Source organism: Macaca fascicularis, chromosome 9 (assembly GCF_037993035.2).
Source record: "Macaca fascicularis isolate 582-1 chromosome 9, T2T-MFA8v1.1".
NCBI lineage: Eukaryota > Metazoa > Chordata > Mammalia > Primates > Cercopithecidae > Macaca > Macaca fascicularis.
In genome coordinates, this window is record NC_088383.1 from 108,082,927 (window position 1) to 108,104,715 (window position 21,789).

General features: G+C 38.3%; 1 protein-coding gene across 2 annotated transcripts in view; it reads right to left on the minus strand.

Annotated features, from left to right (window-relative positions):
• HPSE2 (heparanase 2 (inactive)) overlaps positions 1-21,789 on the minus strand; it is a 792,642-nt gene that overhangs the window by 688,242 nt on the left and 82,611 nt on the right. For both annotated transcript variants that reach the window (XM_045361347.3, XM_005566158.5), the window contains exon 3: positions 1,770-1,931. In XM_045361347.3, the coding sequence (XP_045217282.1) occupies positions 1,770-1,931 (162 nt within the window). The remainder of the gene's footprint in view (positions 1-1,769; positions 1,932-21,789) is intronic.

A 21,789-nucleotide genomic window follows, 5' to 3' on the forward strand; every position in this document is an offset into this window, starting at 1 on the left:
TTTCATGTAAACAAACCAGGACATGCAAAATGCTCTGTCTGCAGTAAGGTACCACCTCTGCACAGGCATTTGGGTGAAAAATGTGGAAAATGCCTGAGGACTCTTTGAAGCAGCTTAGTAGAAGTGAGAGCAGGAAAGAGGCTCTTCTCTAGGGTAAGTTTGTTTAGTAGAAAGTAAGCAAGTTGTCAGGGTAAAAGTTGACAATGTTGATTCCAACAGTTTGAACTGCGAATAAACATCCAAAGGGATTATGTTACTGAGAATTAGAAGAGATTCCACTAAACTCAATAGAACACTTGCGTTTTCAAAGATAATATGCCTCCAAGCCATACTCTGGAGCCTCGGTTTAGGGGTTAGAATTACCCTAAGCCCTTTCTATGCCACATTAAAGAACACAAGGTCTCACCCCTCTAACAAGTGCCTAAATATATTAGAATAAAGATGGAATAAAAATATTTCATTTCCACTCATTGAGTTGGAAAATATTACACACACACACACACACACACACACATTTATAAACACACATGCACACATACATATGAGGTTGACTGAAAAAACCTGAAGAAACATCTATGCTCTTCCCAAACATCTAAACTTAAACCCAGTTTCACTAACCAATTTAGGGAAATACACGCATTGGCCATAAATCACTTTTAAGTTTTCCCTTCTTAATGACCTACCAAGGAGCATAAAACAGGGCCTATACTTATGAAATCCATAATCCCCTTCTCTGCTCACCAAAGCCACGTTTAAGTCTGGCTTTCATCTCATGCTGTTGGGTTTTTCACCAGGTACAAGATGAAAAGCTGGAAGAGTCTCTTACTTTTCTAAAAGCAAAACAATTTGGTTGCCACTCAGCAATTCCTGGTGACATGCCAAGAAGCCTGTAAAAAAAAAAAGTTAAAGTTTTCCTAACTTAGAGCTTACAAAAATAAGTGTGAGATGTTCATAGCATGTCAGACAATCCATCTTTTTATTTTTTAATGTTCATAAACAAGGGAAAACACATACTTTTGATTTTTTTATTTGGATCAATATAATGTAGATCTGCCTTATGTGGTCTCAAGAAAATGAAGGTAACTTGGACTGCTCTTCTGAGTTCATCTCAAATCCTTAATGATTCTCACATAATATTCTGCTATTACAATCTTTTCCAAAGCCTGACAAAAGCACACAGCTCGTTTGCTCATTACCAGCAAGTTTGCAAGCAGCCCTGAAGGAAGTTGATTCTCCTTGCAGCCCTGACACATATTCGCTTTCCTCCTAGAACCAAGGATGTAAGGGAGCATGACTCAGTCTCATAGCCTCTTTGCTCTTAAAAAGAAAATCAAATTCCCTAGATATTTCCAAACTCCACCAAGAATAGAACATTCTCTGCTCTGCCTGAAGACCATTATCTCTTTTACATTTCATCTTTATATTCACTGGGTTCACAGAAAGGGCATACACGGAAAGCGGAAAATAGCTGCTTCTTAAAAGACACCAAATTTAGTATTCTCTCAAATCTACTAGCACACATCTAGAAAGTCACATTTTTAAAGGTTTCATTAGGTTTTCATTGGTTCTGTGTTTTGAGAAGAAAACACATGCGGAATCACCCATAACTTCAAACCAAAACATATTTGCAAACTACAAGGAATATTTGTAATAGAGAGACAAGTCATTACAATTTAAACAGTGATATAGTAGGTGTAGACAGACAGATGTGTACCCCAAATAATAAGTTACTAACTGAATGCTCTTTCAACCAACTCCAATTGCCTTACCTGTTAATATGAGATTACTGTAAGTATTGGAGAATTGCTCCTTTAGAAGAACCAGATGCATCTGAGCTGCCTTCTCCCTTTGGAGCTCCAGCATAACATCAGGGTGCTGGGCAATCTTGCAGCCTTTCTGTTTATCTAAGGCAACATCACTTCGAACAATGTCTACAAAAAGAAAGAAAGAAGGCAGGCAGCAAAAACTAAAACAAAACAAAAAATAATACACCATCAAAGTCTTGTTTCACCCAAAATGACAGAATTAATAAGCTACCAACATTTTTATTAGCCTAAAAAGATGCATAAGTAATCAATCAGAAGGCTCTCCAACTCCATGACATATCCTGAAAGTTCCTCTGGTCATTTCCAAATTCTTGGGAGATCTATCTGTTCCTTAGCTCTCTCTGACATCATTTAAGATTCTCACTCCTCAATTCTCCTTCCCAACTCACCTTCAGGACTTATTTACCTCCTGGGGCCTTTTCTTAAGATATCTTACCATTTTCCATGTGAAAAAGTATTATAATGCAATTTTGAATACTAGTAACTATGAAGGTCATTCTCTCTACCTCATGCTAAAGACCAGATGATAGCTCCAGCATGTGTATTTAGGATACTTGGTCTATCTTTAAATTCACCTGCCAGCCAGCCTACTCAGCTCAAGTTAGAGCTGCCGATCTATGGCTCACCTGGTCAGGGTTTTTTCTGCTATTTTTTATGTACCTCGAGTAAAATAGTTTAATTCTGACTCAGTAATCATTTTTTCAATCCAGAAATATTTTTTGAGTCACTGAAGAGAGCACAGGAGGTCTGGAGTCATGGCAGATCTGCCTTTTCCCCAATTATTTTCCCATACTGCTTTTTATACTTCAGTATGATTTTCATTCAAAGCAGATGTAGTCTCCAGAAAACAGCTTCCTCAAAAAGAAAAAATCACACAGAATGCTTTGGCCGGGTGCGGTGCCTCACGCCTGTAATCCCAGCACTTTGGGAGGCCAAGGCGGGCAGACCACGAGGTCAGGAGTTCAAGACCAGCCTGACCAATATGGTGAAACCCTGTCTCTACTAAAAATACAAAAAACTAGCCAGGCATGGTGGCATGCACCTGTAGTCCCAGCTACCTGGGAGGTTGAGGCAGGAGAAGCGCTTAACCCAGGAGGCGGAGGTTGCAGTGAGCCGAGATTGCACCACTGCACTGCACTCTACCCTGGGCAATACAGGGAGACTCTGTCAAAAAAAAAAAAAAAAAAAAAAAAAAAGAATGCTTCCCAATTAGCAGGAAGCTCTCATGCCCTAAAGTTATTTATTAATTTTTTACAAATTAAAATATAATTCAACTGACTATCACAGGTATAAATGATACCATCAGCAGTAATCTAGGTGGCAACTCCAAAAATTTGCAAGTTTTACATAACAAAACTGAAGAATTTTAATGGAGCTAAAAATTAACTGCTTGGCCACTTTTGACACCAATGATTTTGGAAAGAACAAAACTAATGCCCACATTAATGGTACTAAAAGGAAAGCTATATTCAGTAACACTTAAGAGAAAACAGGGCATATGGCAAAAAGGGTGGAACACTGTTCTGGAGAAGTAGTCTTTTCTTTCAGATTTCTAAAAGAAAAGCCCAGGTATAAATACAAACCCATGACTATGAGGGTTAGGATGTGTGGCACACGAAGATAAGCCAGATGTGAAAATAGTCCTCACTAACTCTTAGATTAAAACAGGAGAGCTGAGTAGAATTAATGCAGTATTTATGCCTAAACATGTATATACCAATTTCTTGAATATGGGTAATAAAGTGAACTCATTTAACAAATAACTAGTCTCACAGATTTTCTGAGACTTAAATACAAAAATTGGATAAATTAGTTTAAGAATATACTAGATTTTAAGACAATTCAATAGAAGTCAAGAGGAATAATACAGTTTACATTTATATAAATTATATTCTATAAAACTTTTTGGATTACATCATCTAATTAGATCCTTCCAAAAATCCTATCAAAGTAAATGGCAGACATTGTTGACTGGCTGACCCAAACCCTAAACACAATCCCTTCTCCCTTGCCTTCATCTATTATAGAGACTGAAAGGCTACACTATACAATTTCCCAGCTTTCCTCGCAGAAAAGGGTAGTCATGTAACATGGTTCTGGAAAATGAGCTGCAGGCAGACATCTTAAAGGGGGACTTCCTTTGTCAGATTAAAAGAGAGAGCCTCACTAAGAGAAACTCAGTTTTTCCCTTTAGTCCTTTAGTCCCTCCTATTCTCTATGTCTGAAACATAGATATGAAGCCCAGAGTTCTAGTAGCCACTTTGTAGCCTTGAGTCAAGAAGCAAGAGTAGGGGTCAGGCACAGTGGCTAACGCCTGTAATCCCAGCACTTTGGGAGGCTGAGGCAGGTGGATTACTTGAGGTCAGGAGTTCAAGACCAGCCTGGCAACACAGTGAAACCCCATCTCTATTAAAAATAAAAAATTAGCTGGGCGTGGTGGCACATGACTGCAGTTTCAGCTACTCAGGAGGCTGAGGCAGGAGAATTGCTTGAACCAGGGAGGCGGAGGTTGCAGTGAGCCGAGATCGTGCCACTGCACTCCAGCCTGGGCAACAGAGTGAGGCTCTATCTCAAAAAAAAAAAAAAGAAGAAGAAGAAGAAGCAGGAAGGTAAAGGATTACACACTAAAGGTGTTGAACAGAAAAACGGAAAGAGCTGAAGTCCCTAACGTCTTTACTAACTTACCATAGCTATGCTAAACTGCCTATCTCTTAATTTCTTGTCATATGAGACAAATATACTATTTATGTAAGTCATTAATAGTCAGTTACTTGTTTTTAAAATTTTAACCTGTTGTATAATCCTAAATGATAAAGAACACCATTATAACGTCTATCTTAAATACGAGGTAACTGAGGTCCACAAAGCTTGACTTGCACAAGTTCACATAACCGGGTCAGTCCTCAAATCCAGGGATGTTCAAAGCCAATTTCTGTGCTCTTTCCAGAGCTCCTATATGAAACTCATGAGCTTAATAGTAGAATTACATTAAACAATAAAAGGAGGAACTAAAAAGAAAAACTGAATTATACTATTACAATGGTATTCCATAGACTGTCCATGTGGAAAAGAAATATGGATGATGCTTTCTCAGAAAAGATTATAAAACTTGTATCAAAACACACTATAAAAAGTGAAGGAGAGTTTCAATTATCCTGATATCTTCTGATATAAGTCTAATTTGAAGAGTAGAATACCAACTAAACTCCCTATTTCCTATCTAATAAATATATTGCTCAGAATGCAGCAGAAGCAACAATTACAACCGATATCCTCAATATCATTCCAACAAGAACCTTGAAATAAAGTGACTACATTACCTTTATATTAATAACAGTAAGAAAAGAAAACTGTGAACATGGCCAAATGTATGTCCTAAACTTTAGAAAAGCAGATTTCAAAAATATTTAGGGAAAAAATAGATATGCTGTATCTAAAGTATGGATTCCTTATTCAACTCTAATCTGTTTGAAATTGTATCAATGACTAGATAAACACAAAGCAAAGATACTTACTAAAGAAGCACATGGTAATATATCTGGAAGAAGAGTTAGTATCATATATGACACACTCAAAATTCAAAATTATCTTGGAAATCTAAAAACTTATGCTGAAATCCCAAAAATGGAAGTTAAAGACATGAACACAAAGTCCGACATTTATACTGAAAATTAATGACATAAGATTTAAGATGGGAAAGCCAGACCAAACAGAAGCTCATATACTTAAGATCTTATTAAGATTTGTAGGCTTTGGTTGAATACCAGCTTAATACATGTCGGTGCTATGATATTGCTGCCAAAATGATTAATGCAATCTTAGTCTAAATTAACAGAACCAAAACATGCAGAATAAAGGAGGCAACACAGCTATGCTACATTCCATGCCTACCAAGTGCAGCACAGTCAAGAGTTTGGAGTCAAGCAGACCTCTGTTCAAATCCTGGCTTGGTACTCGCTTATTAGTTACAAAAGTGGCAGACAAAATACCTTTCTAAGTTTCCATTTCTTTATCTACTGTTGTACAGATACACAAAAGGCATTGCACTATGCATATAATAAGAGCACAATGAAGAGTACCTATAATTATTTTTCTAATTAGTATCCTGCTTATGGTATTATATATTTCCAGCTATAATAGTCTCAGATGAATCCTGATAATCTAGAGTACATCCAAAGAAAAGTACAAATATGGAAAATAATGTTGATCTTTTAAAACAGCTGAAACAATGATACAATGGACTTTGGGGACTCGGAAGGAAGGGCAAGAGTCAGGTGACGAATGGAAGACTATATACTGGGAATAGTGTATACTGCTTGGGTGATGGGTGCACCAAAATCTCTGAAATCACCACTAAATAACTTATGCATGTAACCAAACACCACCTGTTCTGCAAAACTATTGAAATTTTTAAAATAAATAAATACATACATATATATATATACACACAAAATAAAATAAAACAAAATAGCTGAAACTGAGCCTGGCAAACAAAGAGCCAAAGATGACTTGCTTTCAACTATACAGAAGAAATAGTTGACTGATTCTGTGTCAATCCAAAAAGCCAAACATTATGGGAGTACGCAAAAAACAAACCTACTGTTCAGTTCCATGTGAGAAAACTTTTTTAACAACAGAAGCTGTCAAATAAGGAAAAGGACTACTTCATGAAGGAGTAAGTTTCCCATCCCTGGAGATATTCAAGCAGAGAATGGGTGACCCAGGCATAATGAAGCAATTTCAATACAGATATTAAAACCTGCCAGATACAAGATTAGATACTTTCACCTATATTATGTGAGGCAATATAGCAGGATGGTTAAAAAGCACAGGTTTTGAATTCAAATATATACAAGTTTGGATCCCTCTAGTACTAATATCTGAGAGCTCTTGGACAAACCACTAAATCTCTCAATGCCTTTCCTAACAAAGAAGGGAATTTCCTTTTTTAGAAACATGAAAATACCAATAGCTTAATTGTAATGAACTTATCACAGTAATAGAGACATATTAGGCATTCAACAAGTGCCATATGTTTCAGTGGTTGTCAATAATAACATCACATTGTAATATCAGAAAGTTATTACTGGAGGATAGTATTTTTTAGGTCATTTCAACACTTTTATGGTTCCAAAAAAATGTGTGCTTTTCTTGTGTCTTTATCAGACATAATACAAAGAATAAAGACTCAAAGCCAGAAAACTTAGATATACATTTAACTAATTTACCAAATAATCATAAAACTCTAAACTAAAAATTAAAAACCCTATGCTTATTTTTTTTTCCTGGTATACCAAACTGGGGAGTTGCTGGCCTGGATGATCTCTAAGCCTCTTTATTCCCCCTGCCAGTTCTTCCCTCTTATAGATATTCTTTGTTGTTATGTAATGAAAGTAGTTCCAAACTTGAGTCCAAATATCAAGCTATCCATACGCCTCTTCCCATCTCCCCTTATGATCCTTACCCTAGTATACAATTCAAAGATGCCAAACTACCCAATACATACTCTGACAGATGCAACAAAGGAGTGGGCATCTAGCACCAAAGTTGATGCACTAGAATCCATTTATTGTCTATAATTATTTCTGGATATCTAGGTACAAAAGCATTTGTATTTTTGTTTATTCTTTCTTCCACACCTTTTCCATAAACTAGTTAGTAACCCACAGCAGTGCTAGCCTAAGGTAGCGGTTCTGGTTGAGACAAATGACAGACTGGCAGACCAGCCAAACAAAAAAATTTTTAAGACAGTGTCTTACTCTGTCACCCAGGCTGGAGTGCAGTGGCATGATCATAGCCCACCACAGCCTCGAACTCCTAGGCTCAAGCAATCCTCCCACCTTAGTGTCCCAAACAGTCAGAACTACAGGGACACACCACCATACCTGGCTAATTTTTTAAAATTTTGTGTAGAGATGAAATCTCACTATCTTTCCTAGGCTGGTCTCAAACTCTTTGTCTCAAACAATCCCCCTGCCTCAGCCTCCCAAAGTGCTGGGATTACAGGCATGAGCCACCACATCTGGCCTAGCTAAACACTTTAATAGAAAGACCCTGGCACTTCAGGAGACATAAAATGAGCTATATATGCTTTCCACACAAGCTTGGCTGACTAGCAGGCTATGTGCACATGCAAGGGAGCCCCAACATAGGCTAAGTTCTTCACACATAACTGGCTAATGGGGAGGCTATGCACAAACATGGGAGAGACCCAAGAGATCAGGAGGAAAGAATAAAGTGAAAAAGACCGAAAAAATGCCACAAAACTTAATGTGTTTATCAATCCACAAAGAAATCCATCAGCTCAAAGTAAAAACATTAAGGGTCCAAAATGTTTGAAACATCCTCTGAACAGTCATTGGCTGATCACTAAGCTATGCAGACTCAGAGGCAAACCCTAGGAAACCAAGTTAAAAAATAAAAATAAAAATTTTAAAAACTGTAAAAAAATATCAGTAACAGCACAACAAAAAGATATTAAGTCCACATAACTTACTAAAAAACAAAGAAAACACAAAACAACAATTGTCAGGGAAAAAAAAGAACTACTTTGATCACAAAACAACAAAGAACAGCAAGAGGGGAATGCTATAGATTGGCTATAATCTATCTAAAATAGCCAGTTTCCAATAAAATATTACAAGCCATGCAAAAAAATAGGAAAGTGTAAACCACATTTGGGGTGGGGGGAAGCAGTCAATAGAACTAATTCTGTATGGACCCAGCAGAAAAAAATTCTTAAAAAGATATGTGTTTTTAAAATTACAAAGAAGCCACGTTTAAACAATTAAAAAGTTACAATGATTCAATAAGTAGGGGACCAAGATTAAAAAATAGAAACTTTATTTTTAAAAAGAACTAAATGAATATTCTAGAGTTGAAAAGTAGAGTCACTGAAATGAAAACTACACTAGATAGGCTTAACAGCAGATTTGAGAAAGGAGCAGGAAAAAAATCCGAGAACTTAAAGACAGATGAATAGAAATGACCTAACCTGAAAAACAAAGAGAAAAAAGACCAAGGAAAAATGACCACAGCCTCAGAGAATTATGGGACTACATGAAGCAATCAAACATATGCATAATGGGAGTCCTACAAGGAGAGGAAAAATAAAGGGCAGAATTGTTTGAAGAGATAATGACCAAAAACATTCAAAATTTGATAAAAATCATTAATCCACAGATTCAAGAAGTACAACAAACCTCAAGTACACGTACAACAAAACTCAGCACAAAGATATCCACATCTAGATACATTATAATAAAAATGTTAAAAGCCCAAGATAAAAAGAAAATCTTAAAAGTAGGGAGGAAAAAAACTAATCCATAAAGGGGACAAACAATACAATTAATGGCTGACTTCCAATTTGAAACAATGCGGACTAAAAAGCAGTAGAATGGCAATTACAAAGTGCTAAAAGTAACAGCAAGACCCTGTCTCCTAAAAATAAATAAATAAATAAATAAAGGAAAAAAATTAGCCAGACATGATGGCATGCACTTACAATCCCAGCTATTCAGGAAGCTGAAACAGGAGGATTGCTTGAGCTCAGGAGTTTCAGGTTGCAGTTACCTATGACTGCACCACTGCACTCCAACTTGGGCAACAGAGTTAGACCCTATCTCATAAATAAATACTGCTAAAATAAAACTTCTGACAATCAATAATTCTATGTTCAGCAAAACTATCATTCAAAAATGAAGGCAAAATAAAGTCATCTCCATATTTTTTTTAAAAAGAGGCCAGGCCTGGTGGCTCATGCTTGTAACGCCAGCACTTTGGGAGGTTGAGGCAGGCAGATCACAAGGTCAGGAGATGAAGACCATCCTAGCTAACACGATGAAACCCTGTTTCTACTAAAAATACAAAAAATTAGCCAGATGTGGTGGTGGGCACCTGTAGTCCCAGCTACTTGGGAGGATGAGGCAGGAGAATGGCGTGAACCTGAGAGGCGGAGCTTGCAGTGAGCCGAGATCACGCCACTGCACTTCAGCCTGGGCGACACAGCGAGACTCCATCTCAAAAAAAAAAAAAAAAAAGACTGAGAGAATTTGTTGCTAGCAGACCTGCAACACAAGAAATATTAAAGGAAGTGCTTCAGGTTAAAAGGCAATGATATCAAGTAATAACTCAAATACACAGGAAGAAATGAAATACACTAGAAATTGTAAATATGTAAATAAACAAAAATCCTTTTCTCTTTTACATGTTTTAAAAACTCGTAAGATTATATAAAGAAGAAAATGTTTTAGTTATACCATATATAGATGTATAGTAATATAAAGAACAAAATTAACACAATAGAAAGAATAAGAAAAGAAGCTGAATTTGAGTAAAGTCATTGTAATTTATAAGAATTAAGTAGGAGTTGAGGAGGGCGGAGCAAGATGTCCGAATAGGAACAGCTCCAGTCTCCAGCTCCCAGCGCGAGCAACACAGAAGACAGGTGATTTCTGCATTATCAACTGAGGTACTGGGTTCATCTCACTGGGGAGTGCCGGACAATCGGTGCTGGTCAGCTGTTGCAGCCCGACCAGTGAGAGCTGAAGCAGGGCAAGGCATCGCCTCACCTGGGAAGCGCAAGGGGGAAGGGAATCCCTTTTCCTAGCCAGGGGAACAGAGACACACAACACCTGGAAAATCGGATAACTCCCACCCCAATACTGCGCTTTAAGCAAATGGGCACACCAGGAGATTATATCCCACACCTGGCCAGGAGGGTCCCATGCCCATGGAGCCTTCCTCATTGCTACACAGCAGTCTGCGATCTAACCGCAAGGCAGCAGCAAGGCTGGGGGAGGGGCGCCCGCCATTGCTGAGGCTTAAGTAGGTAAACAAAGCCCTGGGAAGATTGAACTGGGTGGAGCTCACAGCAGCTCAAGGAGACCTGCCTGTCTCTGTAGACTCCACCTCTGGGGACAGGGCACAGCAAAACAACAACAACAACAACAACAACAACAAAAAGCAGCAGAAACCTCTGCAGATGCAAGCAACTCTGTCTGACAGCTTTGAAGAGAGCGGTGGATCTCCCAACACAGAGGTTGAGATCTGAGAACGGACAGACTGCCTGCTCAAGGGGGTCCCTGACCCGAGTAGCCTAACTGGGAGACTTCCTCCACTAGGGGCAGACCGACTCCCACACCTCACACGGTGGAGAACATCCCTGAGAGGAAGCTTCCAAAGCAAGAATCAGACAGGTACACTCGCTGTTCAGCAGTATTCTATATTCTGCAGCCTCTGCTGCTGACACCCAGGCAAACAGGGTCTAGAGTGGACCTCAAGCAATCTCCAACAGACCTACAGCTGAGAGTCCTGAATGTTAGGAGGAAAACTAACAAACAGGAAGGACACCCATACCAAAACCCCATCAGTACGTCACCTTCATCAAAGACCAGAGGCAGATAAAACCACAAAGATGGGGAAAAAGCAGGGCAGAAAAGCTGGAAATTCAAAAAATAAGAGCGCATCTCCCCCTCCAAAGGAACGCAGCTCATCGCCAGCAACGGATCAAAGCTGGACGGAGAATGACTTTGACGAGTTGAGAGAAGAAGGCTTCAGTGCATCAAACTTCTCAGAGCTAAAGGAGGAATTACGTACCCAGTGCAAAGAAACTAAAAATCTTGAAAAAAGAGTGGAAGAATTGATAACTAGAATAATTAATGAAGAGAAGGCCATAAACAAACGGACAGAGATGAAAACCATGACACGAGAAATAAGTGACAAATGCACAAGCTTCAGTAACCGACTCGATCAACTGGAAGAAACAGTATCAGCGATTGAGGATCAAATGAATGAAATGAAGCGAGAAATCTAAAGAAAAAAGAAGAAAAAGAAACGAACAAAGCCTGCAAGAAGTATGGGATTATGTAAAAAGACCAAATCTACGTCTGATTGGGGTGCCTGAAAGTGAGGGGGAAAATGGAACCAAGTTGGAAAACACTCTTCAGGATATCATCCAGGAGAACCTCCCCAACCTAGTAGGGCAGGCCAACATTCAAATCCAGGAAATACAGAGAACACCACAAAGATACTCCTCGAGAAGAGCAACTCCAAGACACATAATTGCCAGATTCACCAAAGTTGAAATGAAGGAAAAAATCTTAAGGGCAGCCAGAGAGAAAGGTCGGGTTACCCACAAAGGGAAGCCCATCAGACTAACAGCAGATCTCTCGGCAGAAACTCTCCAAGCCAGAAGAGAGTGGGGGCCAATATTGAACATTTAAAGAAAAGAATTTTAAACCCAGAATTTCATATCCAGCCAAACTAAGTTTCATAAGTGAAGGAGAAATAAAATCCTTTACAGATAAGCAAATGCTTAGAGATTTTGTCACCACCAGGCCTGCCTTACAAGAGACCCTGAAGGAAGCACTAAACATGGAAAGCAACAACCAGTACCAGCCATTGCAAAAACATGCCAAAATGCAAAGACCATCGAGGCTAGGAAGAAACTGCATCAACTAACGAGCAAAATAACCAGTTAATATCATAATGGCAGGATCAAGTTCACACATAACAATATTAACCTTAAATGTAAATGGACTAAACGGTTCAATTAAAAGACACAGATTGGCAAACTGGATAAAGAGTCAAGACCCATCAGTCTGCGGTATTCAGGAGACCCATCTCACATGCAGAGACATACATAGGCTCAAAATAAAGGGATGGAGGAAGATCTACCAAGCAAATGGAGAACAGAAAAAAGCAGGGGTTGCAATACTAGTCTCTGATAAAACAGACTTTAAACCATCAAAGATCAAAAGAGACAAAGAAGGCCATTACATAATGGTAAAGGGATCAATTCAACAGGAAGAGCTAACCATCCTAAATATATATGCACCCAATACAGGAGCACCCAGATTCATAAAGCAAGCCCTTAGAGACTTACAAAGAGACTTAGACTCCCACACAGTAATAATGGGAGACTTCAACACCCCACTGTCAACATTAGACAGATCAATGAGACAGAAAGTTAACAAGGATATCCAGGAATTGAACTCATCTCTGCAGCAAGCAGACCTAATAGACATCTACAGAACTCTCTACCACAAATCAACAGAATATACATTCTTCTCAGCACCACATCACACTTATTCCAAAATTGACCACATTATTTTAAGTAAAGCACTCCTCAGCAAATGTAAAAAAACAGAAATTATAACAAACAGTCTTTCAGACCACAGTGCAATCAAACTAGAACTCAGGACTAAGAAACTCAATCAAAACCGCTCAACTACATGGAAACTGAATAACCTGCTCCTGAATGACTACTGGGTACACAACGAAATGAAGGCAGAAATAAAGATGTTCTTTGAAACCAATGAGAACAAAGATACAACGTACCAGAATCTCTGGGACACATTTAAAGCACTGTGTAGAGGGAAATTTATAGCACTAAATGCCCACAAGAGAAAGCTGGAAAGATCTAAAATTGACAATCTAACATCACAATTAAAAGAACTAGAGAAGCAAGAGCAAACACATTCGAAAGCTAGCAGAAGGCAAGAAATAACTAAGATCAGAGCAGAACTGAAGGAGATAGAGACACAAAAAAACCTCCAAAAAATCAATGAATCCAGGAGTTGGTTTTTTGAAAAGATCAACAAAATTGACAGACCGCTAGCAAGACTAATAAAGAAGAAAAGAGAGAAGAATCAAATAGACGCAATAAAAAATGATAAAGGGGATATCACCACCGACCCCACAGAAATACAAACTACCATCAGAGAATACTATAAACACCTCTACGCAAATAAACTAGAAGATCTAGAAGAAATGGATAATTTCCTGGACAGTTACACTCTCCCAAGACTAAACCAGGAAGAAGCTGAATCCCTGAATAGACCAATAACAGGCTCTGAAATTGAGGCAACAATTAATAGCCTACCAACCCAAAAAAGTCCAGGACCAGATGGATTCACAGCTGAGTTCTACCAGAGGTACAAGGAGGAGCTGCTACCATTCCTTCTGAAACTATTCCAAACAATAGAAAAAGAGGGAATCCTCCCTAACTCATTTTATGAGGCCAACATCATCCTGATACCAAAGCCTGGCAGAGACACAACAAAAAAAGAGAATTAGACCAATATCCCTGATGAACATCAATGCAAAAATCCTCAATAAAATACTGGCAAACCGGATCCAGCAGCACATCAAAAAGCTTATCCACCATGATCAAGTTGGCTTCATCCCTGGGATGCAAGGATGGATCAACATACGCAAATCAATAAACGCAATCCAGCACATAAACAGAACCAAAGACAAAAACCACATGATTATCTCAATAGATGCAGAAAACACCATTGACAAAATTCAACAGCCCTTCATGCTAAAAACTCTCAATAAATTCGGTATTGATGGAACGTACCTCAAAATAATAAGAGCTATTTATGACAAACCCACAGCCAATATCATACTGAATGGGCAAAAACTGGAAAAATTCCCTTTGAAAACTGGCACAAGACAGGGATGCCCTCTCTCACCACTCCTATTCAACATAGTGTTGGAAGTTCTGGCTAGGGCAATCAGGCAAGAGAAAGAAATCAAGGGTACTCAGTTAGGAAAAGAAGAAGTCAAATTGTCCCTCTTTGCAGATGACATGATTGTATATTTAGAAAACCCCATTGTCTCAGCCCAAAATCTCCTTAAGCTGATAAGAAACTTCAGCAAAGTCTCAGGATACAAAATTAATGTGCAAAAATCACAAGCATTCTTATACACCAGTAACAGACAAACAGAGAGCCAAATCATGAATGAACTTCCATTCACAATTGCTTCAAAGAGAATGAAATACCTAGGAATCCAACTTACAAGGGATGTAAAGGACCTCCTCTTCAAGGAGAACTACAAACCACTGCTCAGTGAAATAAAAGAGGACACAAACAAATGGAAGAACAGACCATGCTCATGGATAGGAAGAATCAATATCGTGAAAATGGCCATACTGCCCAAGGTAATTTATAGATTCAATGCCATCCCCATCAAGCTACCAATGAGTTTCTTCACAGAAATAGAAAAAACTGCTTTAAAGTTCATATGGAACCAAAAAAGAGCCCACATTGCCAAGACAATCCTAAGTCGAAAGAACAAAGCTGGAGGCATCACGCTACCTGACTTCAAACTATACTACAAGGCTACAGTAACCAAAACAGCATGGTACTGGTACCAAAACAGAGATATAGACCAATGGAACAGAACAGAGTCCTCAGAAATAATACCACACATCTACAGCCATCTGATCTTTGACAAACCTCAGAAAACAAGAAATGGGGAAAGGATTCCCTATTTAATAAATGGTGCTGGGATAATTGGCTAGCCATAAGTAGAAAGCTGAAAGTGGATCCTTTCCTTACTCCTTATACGAAAATTAATTCAAGATGGATTAGAGACTTAAATGTTAGACCTAATACCATAAAAACCCTAGAAGAAAACCTAGGGAATACCATTCAGGACATAGGAATGGGCAAGGACTTCATGTCTAAAACACCAAAAGCAACAGCAACAAAAGCCAAAATTGACAAATGGGATCTAATTAAACTAAAGAGCTTCTGCACAGCAAAAGAAACTACCATCAGAGTGAACAGGCAACCTACAGAATGGGAGAAAATTTTTGCAATCTACTCATCAGACAAAGGGCTAATATCCAGAACCTACAAAGAACTCAAACAAATTTACAAGAAAAAAAACAAACAACCCCATCAAAAAGTGGGCAAAGGATATGAACAGACATTTCTCAAAAGAGGACATTCATGCAGCCAACAGACACATGAAAAAATGCTCATCATCACTGGCCATCAGAGAAATGCAAATCAAACCACAATGAGATACCATCTCACACCAGTTACAATGGCAATCATTAAAAAGTCAGGAAACAACAGGTGCTGGAGAGGCTGTGGAGAAATAGGAACACTTTTACACTGTTGGTGGGATTATAAACTAGTTCAACCATTATGGAAAACAGTATGGCGATTCCTCAAGGATCTAGAACTAGAAGTACCATATGACCCAGCTATCCCATTACTGGGTATATACCCAAAGGATTATAAATCATGCTGCTATAAAGACACATGCACACGTATGTTTATTGCGGCACTATTCACAATAGCAAAGACTTGGAATCAACCCAAATGTCCATCAGTGACAGACTGGATTAAGAAAATGTGGCACATATACACCATGGAATACTATGCAGCCATAAAAAAGGATGAGTTTGTGTCCTTTGTAGGGACATGGATGCAGCTGGAAACCATCATTCTCAGCAAACTACCGCAAGAACAGAAAACCAAACACCGCATGTTCTCACTCATAGGTGGGAACTGAACAATGAGACCACTTGGACTCGGGAAGGGGAACATCACACACCAGGGCCTATCACGGGGAGGGGGGAGGGGGGAGGGGGGAGGGGGGAGGGGGGAGGGATTGCATTGGGAGTTATACCTGATGTAAATGACGGGTTGATGGGTGCTGATGAGTTGATGGGTGCAGCACAGCAACATGGCACAAGTATACATATGTAATAAACCTGCACATGATGCACATGTACCCTAGAACTTGTATAATAATAATAAAAAAAAAAGAATTAAGTTAACATTAACCTGAAATTGACTGTGATAAATTAAGATGCCTAGTAAATCCCTGGAGCAACTAAGAAAATAATCGAAAATAACATAGTGTGAAAATCAACAAATCAACTGACTAGTCTTTTTAAGAATCTTAATAATCCATTTAACAAAAAGAACGCAGTTAACAAAAGAAATATAGAAAATATCAAAGTGAAAGACATAAATTCAATCATATTAATAATTGCACTAAATTTGAATGGACAAAACCGTCTAACCAAAAGAGAGATTGTCAGATTGAGTTTCAAAAGATTCATGAGACACAGTTTAAACAGTGCTTAGAGAGAAATTTATAGCTTTACACATCTATATTCTAAAAAAGGAAAGTTCTCACATCAATAATCAATCAGTCAATAATCTAAGTTTGCACTTATAAACTAGAAAAATAAGAAAAATTTAAACACAAAACAAGCAAAAAAATGATCAGAATGGAAATCAATGAACTAGAAAACAAAAAGATAAGTCAATAAAACAAAATACTGATTATTTGAAAAGATTAATACAATTGAAAAACCTTGAGCTAGGATGACAAAGAAAGAAGACACAAACTACCAAAATCGATAGGGAGGGAGGCATTTTCAAAAGATTTCAACATTTTCAAAATGACAAAATTATAATGATAGAGAACAGATTATAAAGAGGTTGCATGAGGGAGTTGCTTTTGCGTGGTGAAACAGTTCTGCATTCTGATTATTATATTGGTTATACAAATTCATACATGTAATAAAATTTCATTGAACTATACATGCACACATATAGAAGAAATGAGTGTATGTAAAACTGGTAAAATATGAATAAAGTCTGTAGCTTACTTAACTTTCTGTATAACTTCTGCAAGTTTTTATAAGTCTAAAGTTATTTCAAAATATTTTTTAAAGAATTTGGACCCTTACCTTACACCATATACAAAAAAAACCCTCAAAATGAATCACAGCCCTAAATACAATATCTAAAGCTATAAATTTTCTAGAAGAAAATATAAGAAAAAAAGTTTGTATCCTTAGATTAAGTAAAGATTTCTTAATTATGACACCAAAAGTATAATTCAAAATAGAAAAATATAATAAATCGAACTTCATCAAGAGTAAAAGTGTTCGCTCTTTAAAAGATACCATTAGGCAAGGCATGATGGCTCATGTCTGTAATCCCAGCACTTTGGGAGGCTGAGGTGGGCAGGTCACTTGAAGCCAGGGGCTCAAGACCAGCCTGGCCAACATGGTGAAACCCCATCTTTACTAAAAATACAAAAGTTAGCAGGGCATGGTGGCACATGCCTGTAATCCCAGGGACTTGGGAGGCTGAGGCACAAGAATCACTTGAACCTGAGAGGTGAAGATTGAAATCAGCCAAGAATGCACCACTGCACTCCACACTCTGACTGAAAAAAAAAAAAAAAAAAAGATATCATTAACCTAATGAAAAGATAAACCACCAACTGAGAAAATATTTTAAAATTACATATACGATAAAATATATATAAAGAATGTTTTACACCTTGATAAAGACAACCCAATTTTTTAAATGGACAAAAGATCTGAATAGACATTTCACCAAAGACATACAAATGGCTAATAGCCCATAAAATTATACATAATATCATTATTCATTAGAGAAAAGCAAACTAAAACCACAATGAGATACTACTACACACCCACTATAATAGTTATAACCCAGAAAACCGACAATACCAAGTGCTGCCAAGAATGTGGAGAAACAAGAGCCCTCAGGCCGGGCGCGGTGGCTCAAGCCTGTAATCCCAGCACTTTGGGAGGCCGAGACGGGCAGATCACGAGGTCAGGAGATCGAGACCATCCTGGGTAACACAGTGAAACCCCGTCTCTACTAAAAATACAAAAACTTAGCCGGGCGAGGTGGCAGGCGCCTGTAGTCCCAGCTACTCGGGAGGCTGAGGCAGGAGAATGGCGTGAACCCAGGAGGCGGAGCTTGCAGTGATCTGAGATCCGGCCACTGCACTCCAGCCTGGGTGACAGAGCGAGACTCCGTCTCAAAAAAAAAAAAAAAAAAAAAAAAAAGAGCCCTCATACATTGCTGATGGGAATGCAAAATGCTGCACACTTTGGAAAACACACTGGCAGTTTCTTAACACGATAAACTTGCTGTACAACCTAACAAACTCACTCCCGAGAGCCTACCCAACAGAAATGAAAGCATGTGTCCACATAAAGATTTCTACATGAGGTCGGGCATGGTGGCTCATGCTTATAATCCTAGCACTCTGAGTGGCCAGGGTGGGAAGATGGCTTGAGGCCAGAAGTTTGGCACCAGCCTGTGCAATATAAGGGGACTGCATCTGTACAAATAATTAAAAAATTAGCCAGACGTGGTGGCATGTGCCTGTAGTCCCAGCTACTCAGGAAGCTGAGGCAGGAAGACAGCTTGAGCCTAGGAGTTTGAGGATATAGTGAGCAATGGTCCCATCACTGCACTCCCACCTTGGTAACAGAGTGAGACTCTGTTCAAAAAAAAAATGGACTTGTACATGAATATTTATAGTAGCATTATGCATAACAGCCAAAACTGGCAACAACCCAAATGTCCAGAAACTAGTAAATGGATAAACAAAATGTGGCATATCCATAAAATGAAACGCCATTCAGAAATAAAAAGAAACTAATTACTAATAAATTCTAGACCTGGATAACCTCAACAACATTAGACTAGATTTTGTGTCTGATGAAAGAAGCCAGACACAAAAAGACCACGTATTATGACTTCATTTATGTGAAATTTCTGGAGAACGCCAATCAATTGACAGAAAGCATATCAGTGGTTTCCTAAGGCTGGGATGGGAGCAGGGCTTGATTTTAAACAAGCATAAGAATGTTCTAAAACTGGATTATGATAATTGTTGGAAGCCTTTATATATTTCATAGAAATAATTAAACTATATACTTGTAATGGGTGAATTTTATGAACATATGTAAATTATAGCTCCATAAAAAGCTATCAAAAAGTCACAAAAATAATACATCCATGTTCACAGCAGCACTGTTTACAGTAGCCAAAAGGTAGAAGTTACTCAAGTGTCTATCAATAGACAAAGGGATAAGCAAAATGTGATAAATACATAAAGAAGAATATTATTCTACCTTAAAAGAAAGGAAATCTTGCCATATGCCACAATGTGGATGAACCTTGAGGACATGATGCCAAGTGAAATAACCCAGGCACAAAAAGATAAATATTGTATGATTCCATTTACATGAGGTACCTGGGGGAGTCAAATGTATAGAGACAGTAGAAGGGTGGTTCACAGAGGCTAAGGAGAGTGGGTATGGAGAGTTATTTTTTAATAGGTACAGAGTTTAGTTTTGCAATATGATGAGTTCTGGAGACAGATGGTGGCAATGGTCTGTACAACAACTATGAATGTACTTAATAACACTGAATCATACACTCAAAAATGGTTATAATGGTAAATTCTGTTCTGTGTATTTAACCACAGTTTTTAAAAATTCTAAGTAACAGAAATAAAAATAAAAAGAAACAGAGCTACATAGTTTTCTCTATGTTTAAAATGAACCATCTTAAAACCTGGGGACTTCAATACCATTGTTACATCATGTATATTCTGTTTCTCTGCAGATTATATGAGATTGCATATTAAAACTTGGATAGACTTTTGTATGCCGCTGTTACAGTGCTGGGTCCAGAAGAATCAGGTGCAGACCTGAAAGAATGCTTTGGCTTCCCTCACACACAGTGACAGGGCTAAAACTAGAGCCACCCCCTTCCCTCCTGTCTTCAATGCAGCCACTACAGCAGCAGCAAGAAAAGGAAGATGCTGACTCTTCCTCAGATCCTTGAAATAGGTTCACAGAAGAGCTTCTGTGCTGAGATCCTAATATTCCCAAGCCAAAGTACTCATTATCTACCCTAATCTCCCTCCAAATAACTTGTCTTTTAATTTCCCTAGTCTTCTAGTCTCTGACCCTCGGTCATCTTTTATTTCTTTTTCCCTGTCCCTTCAGTTTACCAAGTTTATCCACTTTGGCTTCAAAATGTCTCAGTGTTGTCCCCTTCTTTTCAATTCCAATTAATACTATCTACTTCATATCTGGATAACTAAAACAGTCCAAAACAATATCCATAAATCCAGATTCATAGATCTCCAGGGCATTCAGCATACTATCTTTAGAAAATAGCCTTCATGGCTGGGCGCGGTGGCTCATGCCTGTAAACCCAGCACTTTGGGAGGCCGAGGCAGGCAGATCACAAGGTCAGGAGATCGAGACCATCCTGGCGAACACGGTGAAACCCCGACTCTACTAAAAATACAAACAAATTAGCCAGGCATGCTGGCAGGCACCTGTAGTCCCAGCTACTTGTGAGGCTGAGGCAGAAGAATGGCGTGAACCCGGGAGGCGGAGCTTGCAGTGAGCCGAGATCTCACCACTGCACTCCAGCCTGGGCGACAGGGCAGAAAAAAAAAGCCTTCATTTTAACATTGTTTTCATAATAAAATATTTTAAGGCACAAAAAATACCCATTCACATCCACGCACCCTCACACTCTATTCTTTGATAGCATTTTGCCATATTTCCTTCAGATTTAAAGAAATAAAATAGTACAAAAATGCTTAAAGTCCTCAGTTTACCACTCTGCAATGACATTCTCCTTCCTCTTTCCACCTCCTAGAAAGATAACCACCATCATAAATCCTGAAAGTAATATTCTTATATGTATGTATGTATGTATGTACACATGTGTGTACATGTATGTGCTTTCATCATATGAATAAAAAACATATATTGGTTTACATTTTTATTGCATTTTATACAACCAATGGAAATTATCCAAACTAAGAAACCAATGTTTACATAAATTTAATTAGGTGCATACTTTACTTAGATTTCACCAGTTTTTCTACTAATACCCACTTTCTATTCCAGGACCTAATCCAGGATCTCATATTGCATTAGTTTCCATGACTCCTTAGTCTCCTCTGAACTGTGATAATTTCTTGATCTTTCCTTGTCTCCATTATCTTGGTGGTTTTGAAGAGTACTGGTCAGGTACTCATCAGTTTTAGGTAGAATATCCCTGGATTTGGGCTGACTGAAGTTTCTTTGTAATTGAAATAAGTTACAGATTGTGTGGAAAGATACCACAAAGGTATGTTTAGATCTTATTAATGGGTGAAATTAATAACCTTGTTCCCTTGGTTAAAATGAGTTCTGGTGGGTTTCTCCACTACAGAGTTACTATGTTCCCTTTGTAATTAATGAATATTTTGTAGGAGATATTTTGAGACTATGCAATACCACATTTTTCTGTAAACTTTTGCCCACTAATTTTAGCAATCCTCAGTGGATCTCACCTACACC